At 38.5% G+C, this 21069-nt stretch overlaps 2 protein-coding genes across 4 annotated transcripts; one reads left to right on the plus strand and one right to left on the minus strand.

Moving 5' to 3' along the window:
• Window positions 1–509: 509 nt before the first annotated feature.
• dnajc7 (DnaJ (Hsp40) homolog, subfamily C, member 7) lies at window positions 510–9912 on the minus strand. 2 transcript variants are annotated; one of them, XM_074697303.1, is made up of 14 exons: window positions 9817–9912; window positions 6121–6209; window positions 5912–6036; window positions 5720–5833; window positions 5545–5619; window positions 5345–5463; window positions 4867–5020; window positions 4547–4711; window positions 2725–2816; window positions 2566–2639; window positions 2328–2474; window positions 2062–2214; window positions 1911–1976; window positions 510–1819 (listed from the first exon to the last, which is right to left on the minus strand). In XM_074697303.1, exons 1-14 carry the CDS (start codon window positions 9888–9890, stop codon window positions 1782–1784), a joined length of 1485 nt encoding a protein of 494 aa, XP_074553404.1. In that variant the 5' UTR covers window positions 9891–9912; the 3' UTR covers window positions 510–1781. The 2 variants fall into 2 exon arrangements, with proteins under 2 accessions (XP_074553404.1, XP_074553405.1); XM_074697304.1 differs by having other exon boundaries at window positions 511–1819; window positions 1911–1973.
• Window positions 9913–11061: 1149 nt separating this feature from the next.
• nkiras2 (NFKB inhibitor interacting Ras-like 2) lies at window positions 11062–13668 on the plus strand. 2 transcript variants are annotated; one of them, XM_074696671.1, is made up of 4 exons: window positions 11062–11125; window positions 11529–11645; window positions 11983–12224; window positions 12313–13668. In XM_074696671.1, exons 2-4 carry the CDS (start codon window positions 11552–11554, stop codon window positions 12553–12555), a joined length of 579 nt encoding a protein of 192 aa, XP_074552772.1. In that variant the 5' UTR covers window positions 11062–11125; window positions 11529–11551; the 3' UTR covers window positions 12556–13668. The 2 variants fall into 2 exon arrangements, with proteins under 2 accessions (XP_074552772.1, XP_074552773.1); XM_074696672.1 differs by lacking the exon at window positions 11062–11125 and adding an exon at window positions 11155–11288.
• The last annotated feature ends 7401 nt before the right edge of the window (window positions 13669–21069 follow it).

The following is a 21069-nucleotide window of genomic DNA, read 5'->3' on the forward strand; positions in this document are numbered from 1 at the left end:
TGGAAATTTTTTAAAATCTAATCTTTAAAAAATCGTTTAAATTTACTTTAGAAATAAAAAGGAAGTCACCACATTTACAATTTTTGGGATTTTTTTTTAAACATTTGGAGTTTTACTATTTCAACACTTTTTGATTTTTTTGCAACATTTTAAAATTTAATATGTTTAGAATTAATTGCAAATTATATTTATTATTTTTTTATTGCAAATTTAGTAATTTTTTTTTTTTTAAATTTTTGCAATATATATTTTTTTTAATATATGCAAATGTATTTTAAAAAACAACTAAGACATTGCACGTACAATTTAATAAATTAAAATAATTTACTTGATTTTAACTTTGTATCGAATTTCTTACACTATTTTGTCCTCATTGTGAAGATTAGAGAGATAGTAGATATAGAGACAGTAGATTTTGTGGCTCCTGAAAGACTTTAATCCAGGTGAGCTGAGGAAAAATGGCTCCTATGAAAGCAAAGGTTGCAGACCCCTGGGTTAAAGCATCCTTAGATTTCTTGTCCTCGTACAAACACCTGTGCCACAGAAACAGTGAAAGAGCATTTCAGGGGAAACCCAGAGGAGGCCAACTTTATTGACAGGGCTGGTACTTTCAGGGGTAAAGAGAGGATGTTTCACCAGGAGGATAAAAACAATGTGCAAAGATGAGGACACCTTTCTTTTCTTCATTAAGTTCTCAGAGAAAACAACACCTGTAACTCAGAAACAAAACATTTACTTTCCCAACATCTCAAAGTGCTTCACCTTCTCTGACTCCTGTCTCACGTGTCATATGTCCGGTTTGTTCTATTCTTACGCCCATCTGCCACATCGAATAAAATTAGACTGCTTGAATCATAGTCACACACGCATAGCAGGTCAGCTACTGTGCAAGAAAGACAATTACCCTCGGTAATCTGTGCCGGCGCTGTTTCCACAACAGAAAAGTGTCCTCACCTCAGACTGACAGTTCCATCAGACAGCAAATGTACAATAAAAATACATATCAAAATAAAAAAATGGACAAAAAATATTCAACTATTATCACAAATCAACACTTTACATTCCAGTAAAATGTACAATGCAGCAATCCGTGAATGGCAACATCAAACAGAAAACTTGTGACGAGAAGAGAAGAAGAAAGTGGATTCTGCTGATTATAAATCCAGCACAGCGGTCTCCACTGACGTCTTTCTCCGGTGCTTCAGCCGGACTGATCGTGTCGGTTTAGGTTATAGCTGTAAATTCAAAGAAAGACCTTATTTATTAACCATAAAGGTGCAGCTTTCAGTGCTAACTCAGCAGCCAGCTCTGTCTGATTCTTCAAAATGAGGGGGAAGCTGCTCGCTGAGTGACTAACTGTCATGCAGAGAAAACCTCCTCAGCATCGCGCTGAGACAAACTGGGGAATAGAGGAGTTTCCCAGGATGTCTCCTCCTGCATGGATCCCTACAAGCTCTGATACAATAGCTGCACAAGCTCTCCCGTCTCAAACAGAAGAGGAAATTTGGACCAGTTGCTAGCCATTACTGACTTTCAAGTTTGTTTAATCCCGCAAAGAAGAAAACCAAATCCAAAACCAGTAACACTATCAACTCAGAGCCGCCTCGGTGCCGTAGCTATACAGGATTGGCTGCGTGTGGTCGTTGGGTTGCATTCATTCAGTCAATGGCATAGACAAGAATCTGACTTGGAGTCAGTCATTAAATATGGATGGTGGGTCAGGGGGTTGACGTTGTTGAAAAGTCCTGATGTAGTAACTTTTAGGTAGATAAATCCTCAGCTTAACCGAACTGGAAGAAGAAATTTCCTGGTCCAGATGCTGAAATGAAAAACAAAAACAAATCAATAACCAATTTATTCTCAGAGTGGACGATATTTCAACTGGTGGACAGCAGTAAAGAAACGTGTACCTTCAAAGCTGAAACCTCCAGGGCCTCCGAAGAAAGCCTTGAATATGTTGTTGGCATCGAAATCTGCTAAAGACAGAAAATAAGAATCAACGTTAAGAAACTTTTAACCCAGGTTGTTTATTAAAAACAGCTGGTTCATGCATGTACTGACCTCCCATGTTCATGCCGTCATCTTCCAGATCCTGCCCGCTGTCGTAGCGAGACTTCTTCTTTGGGTCTGACAGTACGCTGAACGCCTCGCCCACCTCCTTAAACTTCTTCTCCTCCTCCTTTTGAAGCTCAGGGCTGGCTCCGCTGTGACGATCTGAGAGGAAGGAGAGAAGAAGAAGAAGACACAAAACACCACAGGAGTTATTTGTCACTGAGAGACGTCTGAACGTGTAATTATTCAAAGCGATACGGTTATTTTCTCGTCACCTGGATGATGGAGGAGTGCGCGTTTGCGGTACGCTTTCTTGATCTCATCTTCTGTGGCGTTCTTGTCCACCCCGAGCACTTTGTAGTAATCTTTCCGCTTGCTTTTCTTCAGCTCCAGCTGAGCGTTTTTCAGAAGGTGCTTGTGTTCTACAGAATAAAAGAAACGACAGATGAAACAGATGAGACGATGAAACATTTTCTGAAAGCTCCGTCTGCTTCACAAGAGTCCACGTCTCACCTTTTGTCTTCTCTGTCTGGTAAACCTTCTCATAGTCCCGCACTGCCTCTTCATACTGCTCTGTGTCCATGTAGCTGCAGCACATGTTTGTGTTAGTCTCCCATGACGGTAACGTAAAAGAGAAGGAGTCATGTCGTGGTGTTAACAACCTGGACTTACCACTGCGCTCTCCGTAAATAGGCCTTGATGTAAGTCTCATCCAGCTTGATGGCCTTTGTGCAGTCTTCAATGGCCTGTTCTAGTTTCTTCAGCTTTCAAAGAAGAAGAAAAAAGGTCAGCTGTGCAAAGTGGAGTAAGAGAGACGAGGAGCGGCCTAATTCTCCTGACATGTGAAGAACGACGTATGAGAGACACCAAGAACTGAGAATTACAACAGTGAGTGTGTATGTGTGTGTGTAATGTGTCTTTAAGTTAATTACTGTTATTAGACAACAAGCTAAGGTATCATCTAAAGCCTGGAACCCACAGTTAGTAACCTCTCTCTTTCTTCTTCTCTGGATTTTGGCAGATTTTTTGCTTTTAATGAAACGAAACATTTTAAACATCATGTCAACACTCTTACCATCCAGCTGGGAAAGCGAGTCGGCTTCCTCCACAGAAACAAAACCTGTTTTAGAGATTGTGAAAGCCATGTTCCTGTCTGTTTTGGATTACAGTGACATGATATACAGACATGCTGCAGTTTTGACTCTTAGCCCCTGGACTCAGTAAACCACTCTGCTTTCTGTTTCATGACATGGGCATGGGCATCTCTCGATCAGAGACAGAACAAATATTGATTTTTGTGTATTTTCAAAGCCCAGACTGGCAAACTACCACTACTACCAAACTCTAAAACCTGTTGAAATTTTATAATGGGTCCAACATGACTTGTTCATCTAACTTACCAACTCTTTAAGTCCCTTGTGTCTACAGTGAATTTGGCAAATCTGCATTTTTATTTGATACCCCAAACTCTTGGAATACACTCCAACAAACTCTAAAGATAACAGCCTTTAGCCCTCTATTACAGAGTGTAAGAACTTGATTACAGATCGCTGTTCCTCTTAGTATAACTCTTTTAAATGATTATTTTTTTGCATTTTTATTTTCATGTTTTGTGTTTTCCATTATTTTTTCATTGGAAAATGAAAAAAAATAAAAATAAAAATAAAAATAAAATATATATATATATATATATATATATATATATATATATATATATATATATATATATATATATATATATATATATATATAAACCTAATTACATTATTTTATAATATATCATAAAATTATTAAAATATAATAATATATGTTAATATAAATAATCACGTTATTTAAATTTTCCTGAATTTCCCCTCACGGATAAATAAAGTATACAGACAGTCCTTGAGTTACGAAAGAGTTTCGATCCTACGATGCGTCATTACCCTGAAATTCCGTGCAAGTTGGATTTTTACCTTAAATACCCCCTAAATCTCAAAATAACCTTTTTAAAACATTTATTATACTTAATATTCATGGGATCACAGATTCTGCTTTCCTTTTTGTGTACATAATGCGAAAAGATGAGGATACCAAGAAAATTGACAGGGTCCTATGACAGGACCAACTCGAGACAAAGTGTACGATGCTGATGACCGCGTAGCACTGCACTGCTGTGTATTCATAAGCGTCAAAAAGTAGTACGTGTCATAGGAGCTAATAAGAGGGTGGCATCACTTCAAAACCTTCTCTACTTTATAACAAACATATTTATTGCGTGGTAAAGTCAAAACACCGTAAGTCAAGAACCTCCTGTATTCTACTCTATTGTATTCAATATAATGTATGTGATTTTGATGACATTGAAAATGAGGGTAACTTCTTTGTCTTTTTTCGAGGATGAATGAATGAATGGATGAATTTTAATCGCAAATAATCTCCAAAACGACAAACTCTAGGATGCAGGACAGTTACTTCACTATTTGCAGAGATTTCTCTTCAGCATGTGACTCACCTTGGATCCAACCGTGGCCCTGTTACAGTACAGCTTGGCGTTGGTCTTGATGTTGTTGGGGTCTATTGTTAACGCCTCAGAGTAGAGCTCATAGGCTGCATCAAAGTTTCCTTCCTTGAAGGCCTTGTTCCCTTCCTCCTTCTTCGCTTTCAGAGCTTTGGCGTTCTGGGAGGACAATGCACAGAAAAATCATGAGTCACTTTGACCTGCCTCAAAATGCTGAAAGAACACAACCCTTGATTTTCTATCCTCTTTGTTTTCATTTCATAACAACGTTTAGAGGACAAAAGATCCATTCAGACACAAAGTGAGATACTCACTCTGCACGCAAGCCGAGCCTTTTCATGGTCAGGAGCCATACGCAGGGCCTGGATGAAGAACTGGACCGCCTTGTCGATGCAGTCCTCGTAGTAGAGGCAGAGACCACGCACGTAGAGCGCGTCTGCGTTAGTGGAGTCCATTCGCAGAATATCACTAAACAGGAGCAAATTAATCACGTTAAGCAGAGAAAACAAAACTGAAGAGGATTATGTTGGGCTGGATTTGATTTTCTGATGCACTGATAAAACTTTATGCTCTTTTTAACTTGATTAAAAAAATCTACAGCATCATGCAAAAGAGCAAAGACACATTAAAATGACATGAGTGATAAGAAGAGTTTAACAAAGAGAGGTGGCATTAAATCATAATCTTAAGGGGTTTCAGTTTATATCGACCATAAACTGTGAAATCTCAGCTTTCCTGCAGTAAAAACAGACACAAACAAAGTGATTCATCGAAGTGTTTCTCAGATCTTACCTGGCAACAGACTGGGCCTCGGGGTAGCGTCCGAGCAGGGCTAAGCACTCTGCTTTTAATATCTTAAACCTGTGACAGGCTGCGGCTGACTCCAAGGCACGATCCATACAGAAAACAACCTGAGGACAACCACAGCGCAGGAAATCAGCTGATTCACATGCAAGAAAACTAAACTGTGGGGGAAAAACTGGGTAACTTACCATCCGAAAGTCTCTCTTCTCAAATCCAATCTCTGCCATTCTCTCGTACTCCAGGATTGACTCTGCATTCTTCAGCTGATAAAGGAAACGGAAGTGGAAGACAATGAAGTGATGATAATAACCAATCTGACAGTGGATAATCAACGATCACTATGTCTCAGTGAGGATGTCTCACCTCCTGCTGGGCTTGGCTGTTGTCAGACTCCAGCTCTAAAACCCTCTGAAAGCAGCGACTGGCAGCCATAGCGTTACCCAGAGAAAGGTGACACTTTCCCTCCCGCAGGTGGCCCTGAGGGGGACAGAGGCAGAGTTCATTTACCTCAGAACTTCAAGTTTCCAGAAACAGTGTTGTGTCCTCTTCACTTACCTTCATAAAGGTGTTATCTAGTCTGACAGCTTGCTGGGAGTCTTCTAAAGCCTCTCTGTAGCGACATAACATCATGAGCGTGGCTGCACGGTTTCCATAGTAACTTGCATTCTTCGGACACATGTCTGGAGAAACAAAAAAGGGTTAAGAGTGAACATATCTGAAATTTTTCATTCTTAGAATAACCAGAATATCTAAGAGATAACTACCTATGGCCTTAGTGTAGTAGTTGTAAGCTTCAGCGTAGTCCTTCTTGACGTAAAAGGCATTGCCTTGTTCTTTGAAGCCCTCAGCTTCCCTGAGAGACAGAGGGTAGAAAGAGTTCAACTAGGCCAGTCATGATAATCAATAAATCAATTAACTGAACGATAAATAAAAACATCCTCTGTAAGTTTGCCAGCCTCGATAAACTGACACGTGCATGTTTGTTTTCCTCCTCTCTTTGGACCAAAGAGGCTGAATGAGAAGATGGCTCACTATGTCTATCTTTCCTAACATCAGGGTGCATAGGTTCTATAGCAGATTTAGTGGATTTATAGCGGAGTGAGCATCTGTCAAAAATGCGATCTTTGGGGTGAAGACGGGGCTGCTCGCGCGTACACTCGGAGGGAGCTGAAGCGAGCGTCCTGAGGGGTAAGGAGGAAACACACGCTAATATGAGTGATGGCACCAAAGATACGGTTCTTAAGCCGCCTGCCACAGTCCCAGTGTGGGAATATTTTGTTTTTTTATCAGAATGAACAAAGTGTGAGCTCATGAACACCAACGAGCTGATATGTCGCATTTGTTTGAAAATAGTGGCGACGAAGAAGAAGAAGGGGAGGTGCAGCGGAGCCTTGTTCTTTGACAATCCGCTCTTACTGAGGCTTTTGGTCTGCAAAGTAAATAGAAATAAAAGCGCCAAATGGTGGGCGCTCAAAGACAGCTACATTGCCAAAGAAATGCAGCCCTTCAATACGGTTGAAAGCCAGAAATGTTCAAAATATTTGACAGACAGTACGGATTGACTGGGGAAAAGGACATGTTACAAACAATTCAGGAGCTGTTTAAACTCTGTTTTATTTAGGCTATAGTTTTTATTGTTGGTTTTTTTTGGAGTTTCGTTTTTTCTTTAGAGACAGGGTCTATGTTTTATTGTTTTTGATTAGTATTAATTATTTTCATTTTCATTGTATTTTTTTCTCTTTCTTGTTTGTTAAATTTATTATATTTTTTGTTTATTTTATTTTATTTTATTTAAAAGATCCTGACCTTTTAATTACAGTTAAATACTCTTAAGAAATCAAAGTTTCTTGTTTTTGATATAGTGTACTCACTTTATTATCCCATTTATCAGAATTACATCAATGAAAAAATGGAAAAAAAAATCAAAATAATATTGACAATATTATTGTTTATTGGCAATAATATTTTGGAAAATTATAGTCTAGCAAAATTTGTTATTGTGACAGGCCTAAGTTCAACACAGCTCAGTAAAACAGGAACAGATCAGACAGCTCAATAACACAATGTGACACTTGGGAAGTCCTGCAAAGTGTGTGAATCCCAGGATGTCAAAGGGGGCAGTTCATGTAGGTGCACTTCAATAAGAAACCAGACTCTGTGGTAGCTTCTGTGCTTTTCTACGCAGTGGTCTGCTGGGAAGAGGGGGCACAGAGGAGGACAGGTCAGGAGGGCCAGTTCTGTCCTGGACTGCTCTCTGGACCCCCTTGAGGAAGTGGGTTAGAGGGGGATGCTTGTAAAGCTTGCATCCATTAGGGACAACCCTTCTCACAGACTGTAGAGAGTTTAAGCTTTCAGAGAAGACAACAACTCTGCAAATCAGAGCTCTACCCACTGCAGGTCAATACAACTTAACAGCATCAGCACCAATGCCTGGTACCAACAGAACTGGACTCAAACCATTATGTCATCAACTGCGCTGTTGCACATCTTTTTTCACACTGTCTGTTGTTATTATGCTTATACTTGTGTTTCAAGGGGACATATCATGCTTGTTTCTCCTTTTCACTATGCCAGAGTAGGATGTCTGTAAAGCATTTCTGCCCTCAGTACAAGTCATTTAGTTCCTTCATTGCCCCACAATAGTGTTCTCAATATCCTCAGTTTAGGCCATTCTGAAGATCTCATTGAAACGCTCCGTTTAGAGAATGACCTCCAGTAACCTCACAACGTCACAGCCCTTTGTGCTCTGATTGGTCAGTTCTATCAGAGGGGCGGAGGGGGTAGAGCCAGGGGGCGGTTTTTGCAGCATGGCAGTATTTACAAAATCGCCATATTGGATGGAGCAGACCGAGCGAGTTTGCTGTTTGCCAAAACTTCACTGTAAGGCATTGATAGCACTAATAAAATGGCAGAGTGTAGGATACGTCCTTTTGTATTGGACCCCGAGTCAGACCCGGACGGTTCTGCAGCTCAGGAGGAAGAAAATCCACCTGGACACAGATCATCTCAGGACGCTTCAGTGTGGTGAGTCAAAGCGGTACTGTAACATGTATAGTTTATACGTGGAAATATAGGCAGACTTCACCAATAAACTATTTCTATAACAGGGCTCCATCCTGCTCCTTCACTTTTCTCTGTCTGTTTTATCCATCATGCTGAAAGTGTAGTCTAAAGATCGCCTCTACCGTCAGTTCCTCACTATGTTATTACCGCAGCATTATTGTGGTCCAGGTTCACAGTGCATGTCAGAACAAGCATGCAAATATCACAGTCTCACAAGTATTACGACGTCTGCTAAAACTACAGTGCTTTAACTGCTAATTCACCATGTAAAGCCGAGCTGCTCAGCAGAGCAGAGTCCCTGCATCCAGCACTCAGTCAGTCAGCTCTTGGTGGGTGTATCCCCCGGTGGCGGTTGTGTGACTAACTGACATCACAGAGGAGGAGCTGCTTTATCAGATTACTCCAGTAAAAAGAAAGGATCCTCGTGTCGTCACGACGGTCGAAATCTCGCGGCCAAATAGCGATGACCTATTTTCAGAGGCATCAAATCTCGTTCTAGGATATCAGAGAAAATACAATATCTAATTTTCTGAAAAATCAGGGGGTGAAAGGTCTTGTTTTCAAATTTATTATATCATATGTAAGTATTAAATCAGGGATCAGCATGATATGTCCCCTTTAATTTGTTGAAATTTTTACATTTTGTAAAATCTTTAATTAGCTAGTTTTTTGTTTTTGTTACACTTTGGTTAGCACAAAATAATTCCCCCCAATGGGGATCAATTTTCTATTCTAGTTTATTCTGTGAAGTTAGCTCATGTGCAACAGTTTATCTATTGCTTTTCTTTGCTTTTAATGCGTCATTTACTCACGAACAGTTCGTAGTTTCCACTTTCACTCGTGGATCTTATCTTATCAGGACTGTGAGTGACAGGAGGTAACAGGGAGCTTCCTGTCCGGAGTTAGCTAAACATAGAAAGAGTCAAACCAGCAGGGCAGAAGTGTCTACTCCAATCAAACACGGGGCTATTTTGTGAAGCAGTTAGGGGGCCGAGCCAGGAATATATGACACCATGCTGTGGGCTACTGCCATGACTTTTTTTGGAAACCGTTCATGTTTTACATCACGACCACACAGGGGGTGAGTGACTGATGCCAGCCAGTGTGTTACCATACTTGGAATATCATTGTAATGTGAAAGCATTACTGACCCAAATGCAATATTACAGCACAGAATGATACAGATCAATAAAACACAGAAATCTCAGAGCTGGCAGAGTGAAGGACAACCAAGCTAAAAGCGAAGCAGAGGGAGAATTTAGCCAAACATTGAGCGCTTAGCTTCAGTCAGCGATGATAAAATCAATAAATGAAGAGCCTCAGCGTGAACATGTCAACATAAGACTTCGATATACGAGTATCAGAGCCGCTGTCAGCACAGCCTTCAGCTGTCGTACCTTTCTAGTTCTTCGTCACTGAGCAGCTCCAGATCAGGGTCCATGTTCACAGCATCACACTGCTCCGTCGCCATTTTGGTGTGGACGGTGGTGGGCGGGGCATCACACTGCAGCAGTGTAGTGATGGGAATTAGGGCTCGTTTTAGAGAGTCGGTTCTTTTGGCTCGGCATATTTTTAAAAAAAGCAACTCTTTGGATTCGGAAAAGGCTCAACAGATTTTTTTATTGCCTAAAGAAATAAAATCACGTGTACAATGAGTAACTAATCTTAAAAAAAAAAAAAAAAAAAAAAAAAAACATTTTAAAGGGTATGGGAATTCAGGCTCCTTTTAGAGAGTCGGCTCTTTTGGCTCGGCTTTTGTTTTGTTTTTAAAGCCAACTCTATCAACTCAGAAAAGGCTAAACAGATTTTTTTATTGTCTGAAGAAACAAAATCATGTGTACAATAAATGGCTAGTCTAAAATACATACATTTTAAATCATATGGGAATGGTAATCAGGCAGCTGGGAGCTACAGGGAGGGACACATTAGTTTGTATGTTTGTTTTGTCCCTTAATTTTATGAATATGGAGAATAAATATTTCAAAAATAAATATTTTATTAATTTATTACTCATTCATCTCTTGTAGAGAAGGAGGACTTTCTCTCTTTGTTATAGTTCAGACAAACTGTATATTGTATGTCACTCAATTCCAAAACTATTTGTATGGCTCTATAAAAAAAAAAGTTAAATCATAAAACAAACAAACAACAACAACAACAAAAAAAAAATCACAAATCAAATTAAACATTTGATCCGAATACATATCTGCAATTTTGGGCACAAATTCCCACTATAAAGATACATGTAATAAAATAAAAAATATTTAATCATTTAATTTTAATAATTCATTATTTGTATGGGTTGAAAATTATTTATGCAACAAATAATTGATTATAAAGTATAAAAAGAAATATCCAGCTTAAAAAAAAATCCCAAGTTTTAACTGCAGCCCAAACTTTTATGTTTGGTACAGAAAATAAAATTTTGCATTGAAGTCCCCTGAGACATTCAAACACGCAGATTTTAAAAAATTGCAATGGGATCAAAACAATTCCTGATATTGTTCGACTATTGGCATTAATAAAGTTTTTAGAAGTTAAAAACATGGTAATCAAAAGTTCTTAAATTTCATTTGTATTAATTTTTGCATTCTGATGTGCTTATTGGAGACAGCGGCTCTCTGCCTGCTCGAAGCACCGGATCGTTCGCGACTGACACATCACTACAGCAGTGACGTAGACTGTAAACAGGAAGTAGTCCGCCTGGTAAGAAAAGTGTTTTGCTAATATGTCAAAAATATTGTCCTTGTAAATTAACCTTTATTTACAAGTCGTCGATATCGGGATATTTAATATGTGGGGAAGTTTTCAAAACATAATCCTGTTTTATATCGATATTTTTGTCCTCTGTATCAGCTAAAAGCTAAGGGTAAGCTAAACGCGTTAGCATCGCGCTAACCATGGTTTCTCTCACCGTATTTTATTTTTAACATAAACTATATATTTATTGGTCAATGTATTGAACAAACAGCAGTTTAAGGCACAATAGGTTTTATTATATGCTACAACCCGCATCTGTTGTGTTGTGCTGTACGTTGCTTTGTAATTACACTGTGTAATTAACTAAGAATTTAAATCAACAGTTTGTCGTCTTTGCTTTTATAATCAGATTTGTGAACCACAGAGAGGGTCATGGGCAAAAGCTGTAAAGTGGTTGTGTGCGGCCAGGCTGCAGTGGGTAAAACGGCCGTGCTGGAGCAGCTACTGTACGCCAATCATGTTGCAGGTATAAATCATCCGTTCACCCACTGTTTTGAATAGTCATTGTTACATTTACATGTTTATAGCACATTACAACTCAGTTATTAACAGTCAGTGAACAGGAGTCTCAACATACTTTCTCATCTAGTATGCTTATATATTTGTCTACAACCTTTTACACCCCAGTTTACATTTGTTGAGGAACCAGTATTAAGTTTTTATTTATAATGTAATATTCATCTAATGTCATGCACACATTCTCTTTATTATCTGGACCTTTTTGAACAATTGTTACTTTATATTTCAAGTTAATTGTTAGTTCATTGTGTACAAACCACTGTGACATGTGTATCCACTGTCAGGTTCAGAGCCCATGGAGACCCTCGAGGATATTTATATTGGCTCCATAGAAACTGACCGTGGCACACGGGAGCAGGTGCGCTTCTACGACACCCGAGGGCTGCGGGACGGGATGGAGTTTCCTCGACATTACTTCACCTTTGCCGATGGCTTTGTCCTTGTGTACAGCATCGACAGTAAGGAGTCTTTCAAGCGGATGGAGGCCCTGAAGAAAGAAATTGACCGCCACAGAGACAAGAAAGAGGTGAGGACTAATTCTTTAAACATTTAAGAGATTTGAAAAAAAAAATCTTTCGCTGATTTTTCACCAACCTGTTTTTTCTGATCCATAGGTGACCATCGTTGTTTTGGGTAATAAGCTGGACAGGCAGGATGAGAGGAGAGTCGACGCGAACGTAGCCCAGAACTGGGCGAAAAACGAGAAGGTGCGCCTTTGGGAGGTTTCGGTGGTGGATCGGCGCACGCTGATTGAACCTTTTGTTTATCTGGCCAGCAAAATGACCCAACCACAGAGCAAGTCCACCTTTCCTCTTAGTCGCAATAAGAACAAGGGCAGTGGCTCCATAGACAGCTAAATGAGCAGCTCCTGGTGCTGGTGAAGAAAGAGGAAGGGATAGAAGAGGGAACTTTTGTTAAAAACCGTATTTTGATATCTTGAAGGAATGAAGCAGGAGGAGTTGGTTTAGGAGAGAGCAGGATGATTGTATGATTCAGCATCTGAATTTGATGTTATTGGAAAGACACTTCATCATAGCTGGAGTTGAACAATTCTCTTAATTATTCCCTTTTTTGTTTTAATACTGTCAAACATTTCCTCCACATTCTCTGCAGTTGTGTGTTGTTGATGTTATTATGTTGGACCATGACAGTGAAGTTCTCGAACTACTGAGAGTCAGCCTTTTTAACTTGGATCAAACTTTAACAGTCGGTTTTAAAGAAACAGACTCAGAGTGCTGACAGTGTAGATTTATTGCAACCCACCCACACAAACACTGGATACTGCTTTATTTCCATGAACACTATGAGCACACACAGACTGACGTGTTACCTGATGCTTCTGTCACAAATGCTGGATTTTACATGTTTTAAAAGTTACAGTTGGTGAAGGGATTTTATTGATGATGTTGTTCAGAAACTTTGCTGTTTGTTGAACCAGTTTGTTACACTTCATATCTTCTTTACTGAAAGTTAATGATCGACATTCCTTCAACACATATCACAGTTTGTACAGGCTTTAAAATTTAACGCGTGGGGTTAAAGATGTTCTGTTGAATCGTTGTTTCTGCTGGATCAGGTGCTTCTTGTTCAGGTTATGACACTGAGAACATTCAGTATTAAATATGGTCAAATGCCCAGAGGTTTCTACAGTTTATCTTGTAATTAGATAATATGAAGGTTAAGTATGATTTTTTTTTTGTCTCTTCCTGTTAAAGAAGTAAAAAATACAATTCAGGGTGCAACACTGTTGAAAACACAAGCAGCTTTTGTTGTTTCTTTTATTGAAAGGGAAATGTGTTTGGAGTTTCATGAGCTTGTGTCAGAGTTTATCAGAATTATATATCATACATGAATCCTTTTTATGATGTCAAAAAATGAAGCTTTTATGTTTGCATATCAAACTTTGTTCACTTGAATTTTGTTTGCTTGTCTTGTAAACAAATAAAGTGACTGTATCTGTGCCTGAGAAATTGTATCTGTGAGTTATTACTTTGGTAAAACTACTACAGAGGCAAGGGACTTTTAAACACTCTAACCATTACTTCATCACAGATATACACTAGACATTCAGGCATGTATAACCTGTTGTGCAATTATATTTGAAGAACTTGCTCTGAGTTTAATTTCAAAATCATTGAAGATAAAAGCAGACATATTTCTTGCATGGTGAAGCTCCAGTGTTTACTGCCCTCATGTGGCCACAGTTTTGAACTACAACAATATGAATCACCAAAGCTAACATAACATTGTACTCTGTTTGCATGTATGTATTGAGGACAAAAATAGCTTAAATCAAATATATAAATATTAATATGTATAATATTTACTATAATGTATAAAAATAAATAGATAGATAGTAGTTTAAATAATTAAATATATCAATAGTTATTTTATAGTGGAAATAAGTAAATAAACATTTTTAAATTGTTAAGATAAAGGTGTTATTAAAAAAATAAATGATAAATTAAATTTATAATAATTTGAAATAGTTATTCATCCTATGTAAATCAAAATTACATCTTTTAATTATTTAACATTTTCACTTTTTATTTAATTAATAAATCATTTACTTAATTTCTCAATTATTTATTAATTTATTTAATTTTTATTTGTTTATTCAATTTTTTTTAATTCTATTTCAGTACTGAATTACTTAATTATTTAATGGTAATTAATCGTATGTAAATCCAAATTGAATAATTTCCTCATCTAACATTTTCACTATTTATTTAATTATTATTTATTTACTTAATTTTGCAGTTCTTTATTTAATTAATTTATGTTTATTGCTCTAGCAGTGCATCATCAAATACTTAATCTTTTTTGTTGTTGTTTGCAATTTTGGCACTTTTAGTCCTCTATAGATATAACCCTTCAAAATAAAACAAATGACCAGATCATTTCTGTCTCATTTGGCGTTTTAGTTGCTGATATAGAAGTAAAGGGGGTTAAAATACATTTATATGTTTATAATCTCTTTAAAAAAAAAATCTATTGCTGTAAAAATAATAAAATTAAATATGTTTTATACTCAACAAAAATGGTGACATCAGAATAGCATCATACTGTCAATATTTGACACCACAGACACACTTTTGACTGATGTTTGTGTGAATTGGAAATTAAATGCTCTTCTTGTCTTTGTAGAATATCTACATATGGATCATCAAACAAAAAGTACAAATTATTATTAAACAGAACATCGAGTTGTTGTGTCCTCTGAAAGAAAAAACAAGTGCTTATTGATTTTTAAACATCAGACTATAATTGGGTGAAAGCAGCACTGATACCCCGCTGTAAATTAAATTGAACAGACTTTCTGTTTGCTGTGAAAAGGCCGAATCGATCAGGTGCTGTTATCTGTTGAGTGTCTGTAGAGGAAGTGAAAACTGTGTCAGATGTGTTAGGGAACAGAAAATGATGTTACAGCTCCACGTGGGCACGTTAATTTGGAAGGTTAATACAAGATAATGAGAAAACCTCAAGTGGAACATGACTGAATGATATTACACTGACCTTAGTTTCCCCAGCGGGTGCTATCATGTTCCATCTCATTTCAATCACGCTCTGTGTAATGAGTCAAACTGAGCCTGATGTTACTGTATCACACATTTGGACAATGAGAGCACAGTGGTGTTGAATTCACCTCCTGACGTTTGACAGAGACAAAGAGTCTCTCGTAAGTTGCCAATATTCTATTTCTGTATCGATCCACTCAGGAATCAGAAGATCCACAGCTCTGGATGTGAAGAAGAGAAAGTGAGGCATCGATTCACGCCCGTCTGTGTGATTTATGAACCTTCCACCTCCTTCAGATTACACTCGGCACAGAGGAGAGATTCTGTCTCCAAGTCACAGTCACGACCTAACAAGGTGACGCCCTTGTGTTGCCACCAGTAATGCTCCTTTACTGTTGCATGACAGCGTGTGTCATGACTGCAGCCGAGCATCCGGCTCTCCCAGAGGATGCATCACACAGATAACACTTCATCCTCACTTCCTGTTTCCCCCTTTGAGGAGAAAACAGAGAAGCTGCTGCACTGACCCTCTTTTTCACAGCCACGGAGACCAGATTTACAAAACTATCCCACGCAGGAGCTTCTGAAGCAGTGACACTTTTTTTCTTCTTCTTCTTCTCGACTTGATACATCAGCTGCCCTTAAGACATCGCTTCTGTAAAATGTTAGTTGTCATGCTGCTTCCCACGAGCCTGTGACTCAGATCATTTGTCCTGAAAGCTCAGGATGATTGAATCTGGAATAAATCAGGCTGAAGGCATCCTGAAGCTTTGCACAAATTGGATCTTTCTTTACAGTTTGTGAATCCAGCGAGTGTGCTGAAGGAGTGTGACACCTTTGTCATGATCCGGCGGGGGGAATGCACTGAAATATCGTCTCCTATCAGTCGATGATGAGAAGACTAAATAAAGACACAGTGGAAGTCAAGAAACAAGAAAAACAAATTGATTTGCAGCTCATCTAACGCAATCTTTCAGATTTTATGAGTTTATTATTTTTGCTGTCTGTTATTTTCATCATCCTAACAGGTCTGAAAAGATAAAATGTCTCACTGAGGTTCATTATGTCTCGTTATCTAACATACAGTCATGGAAAAAATGATTAGACCACCTTAGTTTTCTTCAGTTTCTTGTTTGTTTTAATGTCTTGGATGACTAAAGTTACATTTGTTTGGACAAATATAAAGACAACAACAAAAATAGCTCTAAGAGTTTAATTTAAGGGCTGGCTCGCCACTTTCTGTGTTTTTTGATAAGAACAAAAATCAGGTTCCTACATTAAAAGCTATGTTATTGTGCTGCCAAAAACAGAGCTTTCAGGCTGTCCATGGTTTTTTCTGTCCGTTTTAGTCAATTAGTCAGTACTTGATTGTATAACCATTGTTTTTGATGACTGCATCCATGCGTCTTGGCGTGCTCTCCACCAGCTTCTACATTGTTTTGGGGTTTGTGGTTCTCCATTTGGAGTTTGATGATGCTCCTCAGGTTTTCAGTTGGATTAAGATCTGCAAATTGATAAGGGTTCGAATGTTCAGGTTCTTAATCAAAAAAAATAAAAAAGCAATATTTCTGAAGTTTTGATTAAGAGCAGTTTTGCTTTGCTGGCGTTTCCATTACAACTAGAATTTTGCACAACTTGAGTAAAGTAAAACGTAACGCCCGTCTGGACGCTGCACTGGTGATGATGCCAATTCGTGAACATTAGTGTTTTTAGTCGCTGGTCAAACTGTCGGCCCTAATCTCGCCAATTCAAAACAGGCAAAAACAAAACACTGAGGCCCCGTTTACACAACAACGTTTCATCTGAAAATGCTAAAACACAGTGAAAACTGCGTTTACACGGAATGCTGAAGGACTGAAAACGCTGTAGTAAGCATGCTAGGCCTGTAGGTGGTGCTATAACTGTCTTGTCCAGAAGCAGCTTTTGGGAGATCTCCACCGAAGTAGAGTTGAGCCGATCATCTGGTGTATTGGGGAATACTAAGTTATAAAGTGGAGCGACAGATGCACATTTTGTTGAATGACAGTCAGCAGATTCAGCAGCACAAGCACAACACGGTAGTTCCCGACAATCGTAACAACGGTACTGTTGACCTGTTGTATGCGCGCACGCGAGGCGGAGTGTGGTATCACCGTTTCCACTGAAAACGCTGGCTTATCGTTTACACGGCAATGGTGTCGGCAGCGTTTCAGAAAAATCCCACTCTGGAGGCCGTTTTCAAATGTTTGCGTTTAAGGTCAGCTGAAACGCAACAAAATTCATCTCCAGCTCACTCTCACTCATCCACCCCTCGCTCCTGCTCCTCTCTGATCCGCTCACAGCCATCCTGATGCTTTCACTACTGATGCTAACAAACACAAACATCTACACTGAACACAGAACGAACAGCAGAGATGCTAAAATATGAACGCCACAGTCCGTGTGTGTGGCAGTGAACGCGTACAAGGAAGTGAGGGAAGTGTGTTGTCATGACAACGTGACATGTTTTTGCAACAAAGGTGTTTCCATCACGCTTTTGCGAGAAACTTCAATATCGAAACTTCTGAAAGACCACCTAATGAGAACGTAAAACCTTTTTGTCTTTTATCGAAATGTAAAGGGGTTTTTCAAAAATGTGGTGGCGCAATTCTAGGTGCAATGGAAACACAGCTAATGCCTTGTTGGAAAATCAGTTTCTCAGCTGATGAAAGAAGACTGTTTTCAAGAGTAGCCCTGTTCCACCCAGACTGAAACAACCCCAGATCATCACTGATCCGCCTCCAGGTTTTACTGTAGGGTCAGACAGTCTGGTTTGTAGGCGTCTCTAGGTCTCCTTGTAACCAGGAAGTTGTCTGGAGTGGACATCAACTCCAAACTGGATCCATCCTTGAAGAGAATCTTCACCCAATCACCAACAGTCCAATCCTTGATCCCTAGCAAAGAGTACCCGGGTCTTCCTCTGCCTCTGGTTGATGAAGAGCTTCTTCAGCGCCCTGTGTGACTTCAGACCAGCTTTAAGAAGTCGGTTTCAAACTGGGCCCACCCTTGTTAAAGCTCTCTGGAGGTCTGATGATGGTTCCTGACACAGAAACCATGAGTGCTCGGTCATCTCGTTGGGTAGGAAGACATTTCCTGCTTCGACCAGAAAGCACTTTGGTGGTACCATGTTGGGCTCACTTTGTCTTTGGGATCTTCAGTTTTTTGGCTTCCGGTCTCAAACTCAGACCAGTTTCCAGCAGAGCCAAGATGGCCGCCTTTGTAGCTTCACATAATTCTTCTGTTTTAGGCGTTATTTTAGGCGTTATTTTAGGCTTTATTTTAGGCGTTATTTTAGGCGTTATGCGAGAGCAAGAAGCCACTGTTGGTTGCACGTGCAGAGCTGCTTATGACATGAAATGGGCTCTTATAAACCCTGGGGATACAATGAAGCTTAAACATGTCAAATAGTACATAAAATATGATGTAATCAGCTGCATTTTTGTCATTTTTGTTAGGTAATAAACCTTTAGCGGGACCAGACATTAAAATGAACAAGAAATTGAAGAAAACAACACAGTAAATGTTGGCACTGACAGTTTGATGAGCACATACTGTAGATGATAACACCTCTACAGACCTTATCAGCTTATTAACAGGACGACACAGTGTGTGTGTGTGTGTGTGTGTGTGTGTGTGTGTGTGTGTGTGTGTGTGTGTGTGTGTGTGTGTGTGTGTGTGTGTGTGTGAGGGGGTCACCCTTACAGGCAGGAGTGGGGGTGACCACCACACTCAGAGATTAGGGTGTCACTCCGCCGGATAAGATGACGGATCAATACAGCGGATACGCAGCTGTCACAGTTTAGCAAGGTCATCGTGTCCTTCCACCACATCGCACACGCTCAGGATCCAACAGCTCTGCTTTGATTGGCACCACAGGAGGGGCGGGACTTGATCTGTGCTTATCTGCCGTTTCCACAAAGAGGGACGGTGCGAGAGCCGGCCTGAGGGGCACAGGACAATAAATAATCCAGCAGAAAACAGAGAAATTATTGCAGAGCTAACAGAGATAAAGACGTGATTATCCCGGGGGGAGACAAAAGCATGAAGTCTGTTTATCTCACAGTGTGGCGCTCCTCTCTGCGTGGTCCTCAGTCTGAGCGCTGCTTTCAGATGCATTGTGGGAGTAAAATCCAATCCAGAGCACAATGCACCTTGGACTGTGAGGCATAATCTGCAGATATAGATTTGTTTGTCTCCAAACAAGCAAACAACAACATCCACTCAGGTGTATTATTCTCACAGGCCTCAGAGCACAGTGTAACCTGGCTGAGCTTCAGTCCCGCTGTCACATGTTGTTTCCTGAAATGACAGAAATGACTCCCTGTGGGTCGCCAGATGAACAGATGCCGAGAGGAGCCAGAACCTTCCGTAACCTGGAAACAGCTGGGATCACGTACAGAGCAGATTCAGTCTGGGCTGTTTCTCTTTCCTTGGTGTGATTTTGAAACATGATTCAGTCAAAGACAGAGAGAAGGAAGAGTTTAAAGCAGGGTCTGCAACCTTTACTTTCACAGGAGACGTTTTTCCTCAGCTCACTCATTCATGAGTCATAAAATCTACTTTATCTTCACAATAAAATCTGTAAAAAAAAAAATTCTTTACAGTGTTAAAATCTAGAGAACAATTTATCTAAACAAGGTTTTTTTTTTTTAATTTATAAAATTGTAACCGTGGTGTCTTTGTTTTTTTAATTAAAAGTAAAATTGATAAGATTTAAGTAATTAAGAGATTTCATAATTTTGTAAAAATGTTAAGAAAATTGAAAATGAATTTTTTTAAATGCCAAAATTTGAAACAAAATACATTTGCAAATTTTTCTAATTGATTTTTTTTTATCTACTTGAAATTTCAAATTTAAGATAAAAAATTTGGAACCATCCAAAATCGAAATAAAAAATTGGAATTCAAAAAAATGTATAAAATTAAAAAAACAAGGAAATTTAAATTGATTCTCTCTTTTTTGCAGTTTTAAAATTTGAACAACACCAAAAAAAAAAAAAAAAAAGGAAAAAAAAAGATATTTTTATAATTCCATAGATTTGCCAAATATTGAAATTTTACAAATATGCAAAAAATACAATTGAAATTAAATTTTGGAGAGCATACTTAAATCTGATTACATAGATTGAAAATATTTTATATTTTTTGCTTATGTCTTGAAACTAAAGTTTCAAAAAGTTGCAAAAAATTTCAAAAACATAAAAAAATTGAATCTTTTAAAATGTTGCAAAAAAATTGAATCTTTTAAAATGTTGCAAAAAAATCCAGAGTTGCAAAAATAAAAATAAAAAACAAAATTTCACAAAGTTGAAAATTATTTCAAAAATTTGCAAGTTCCTGAAAAACTGAAGTTTCAGAAAGTTGCAAAAATAAAATCAAAAGTTTTTTTTTTAAAAATTCAAAAAGTTGCCAAAAATTGCCAATTTTTTCAAAATGAAATTATAAAAAAATTACAATATTTTGAAATTTCAAAACTTTGCAAACATTTAAAATTTGAATTTTTGTTTGTTTTTAGTCTTGCCATGTATCAAGCATGTATATTACACCGACACGTTGGCAGTTAAATGAATCCATCCACACAGAATTAAAATCTGTATTTTCTTCCAGATTAGTCTTTTTGTAGATGTAGTTTTCTTCCCAGGGCTGTAAAACTTGAGGTTAGCCACAGGTGCATGGAAAGTTGGTGGGCTGTTGATGTTGTAGGAGGTGAAGTAGAGCGGTGGCAGGCTTTATTGACAGATGGGATGAAGATTTAGTTCAACTAAATGTTAACGCAGGATTTTATTTAGTGTCAGTGTCTTTAATCATCAATACCCTCTGTAAGAAAAATCAAAA

The sequence above is a fragment of the Halichoeres trimaculatus genome, unplaced genomic scaffold (assembly GCF_033239565.1).
Source record: "Halichoeres trimaculatus isolate MK-OKI-2021-1 unplaced genomic scaffold, fHalTri1.1 fHalTri1_scaffold_20, whole genome shotgun sequence".
NCBI lineage: Eukaryota > Metazoa > Chordata > Actinopteri > Labriformes > Labridae > Halichoeres > Halichoeres trimaculatus.

Excerpts from the sequence above, each read along its gene's own strand:
- dnajc7 (XM_074697303.1), bottom strand. The coding sequence starts at position 9,890 with ATGGCGACGGAGCAGTGTGATGCTGTGAACATGGACCCTGATCTGGAG. Across the intron at positions 6,210-9,816 it reads AGTGACGAAGAACTAGAAAG|GGAAGCTGAGGGCTTCAAAG; the intron begins GTACGACAGCTG and ends TCTGTCTCTCAG. Across the intron at positions 1,820-1,910 it reads TGGAGGTTTCAGCTTTGAAG|CATCTGGACCAGGAAATTTC; the intron begins GTACACGTTTCT and ends TTTTCATTTCAG.
- nkiras2 (XM_074696671.1), top strand. The coding sequence starts at position 11,552 with ATGGGCAAAAGCTGTAAAGTGGTTGTGTGCGGCCAGGCTGCAGTGGGT. Across the intron at positions 11,646-11,982 it reads GTACGCCAATCATGTTGCAG|GTTCAGAGCCCATGGAGACC; the intron begins GTATAAATCATC and ends ATCCACTGTCAG. Across the intron at positions 12,225-12,312 it reads GCCACAGAGACAAGAAAGAG|GTGACCATCGTTGTTTTGGG; the intron begins GTGAGGACTAAT and ends TCTGATCCATAG.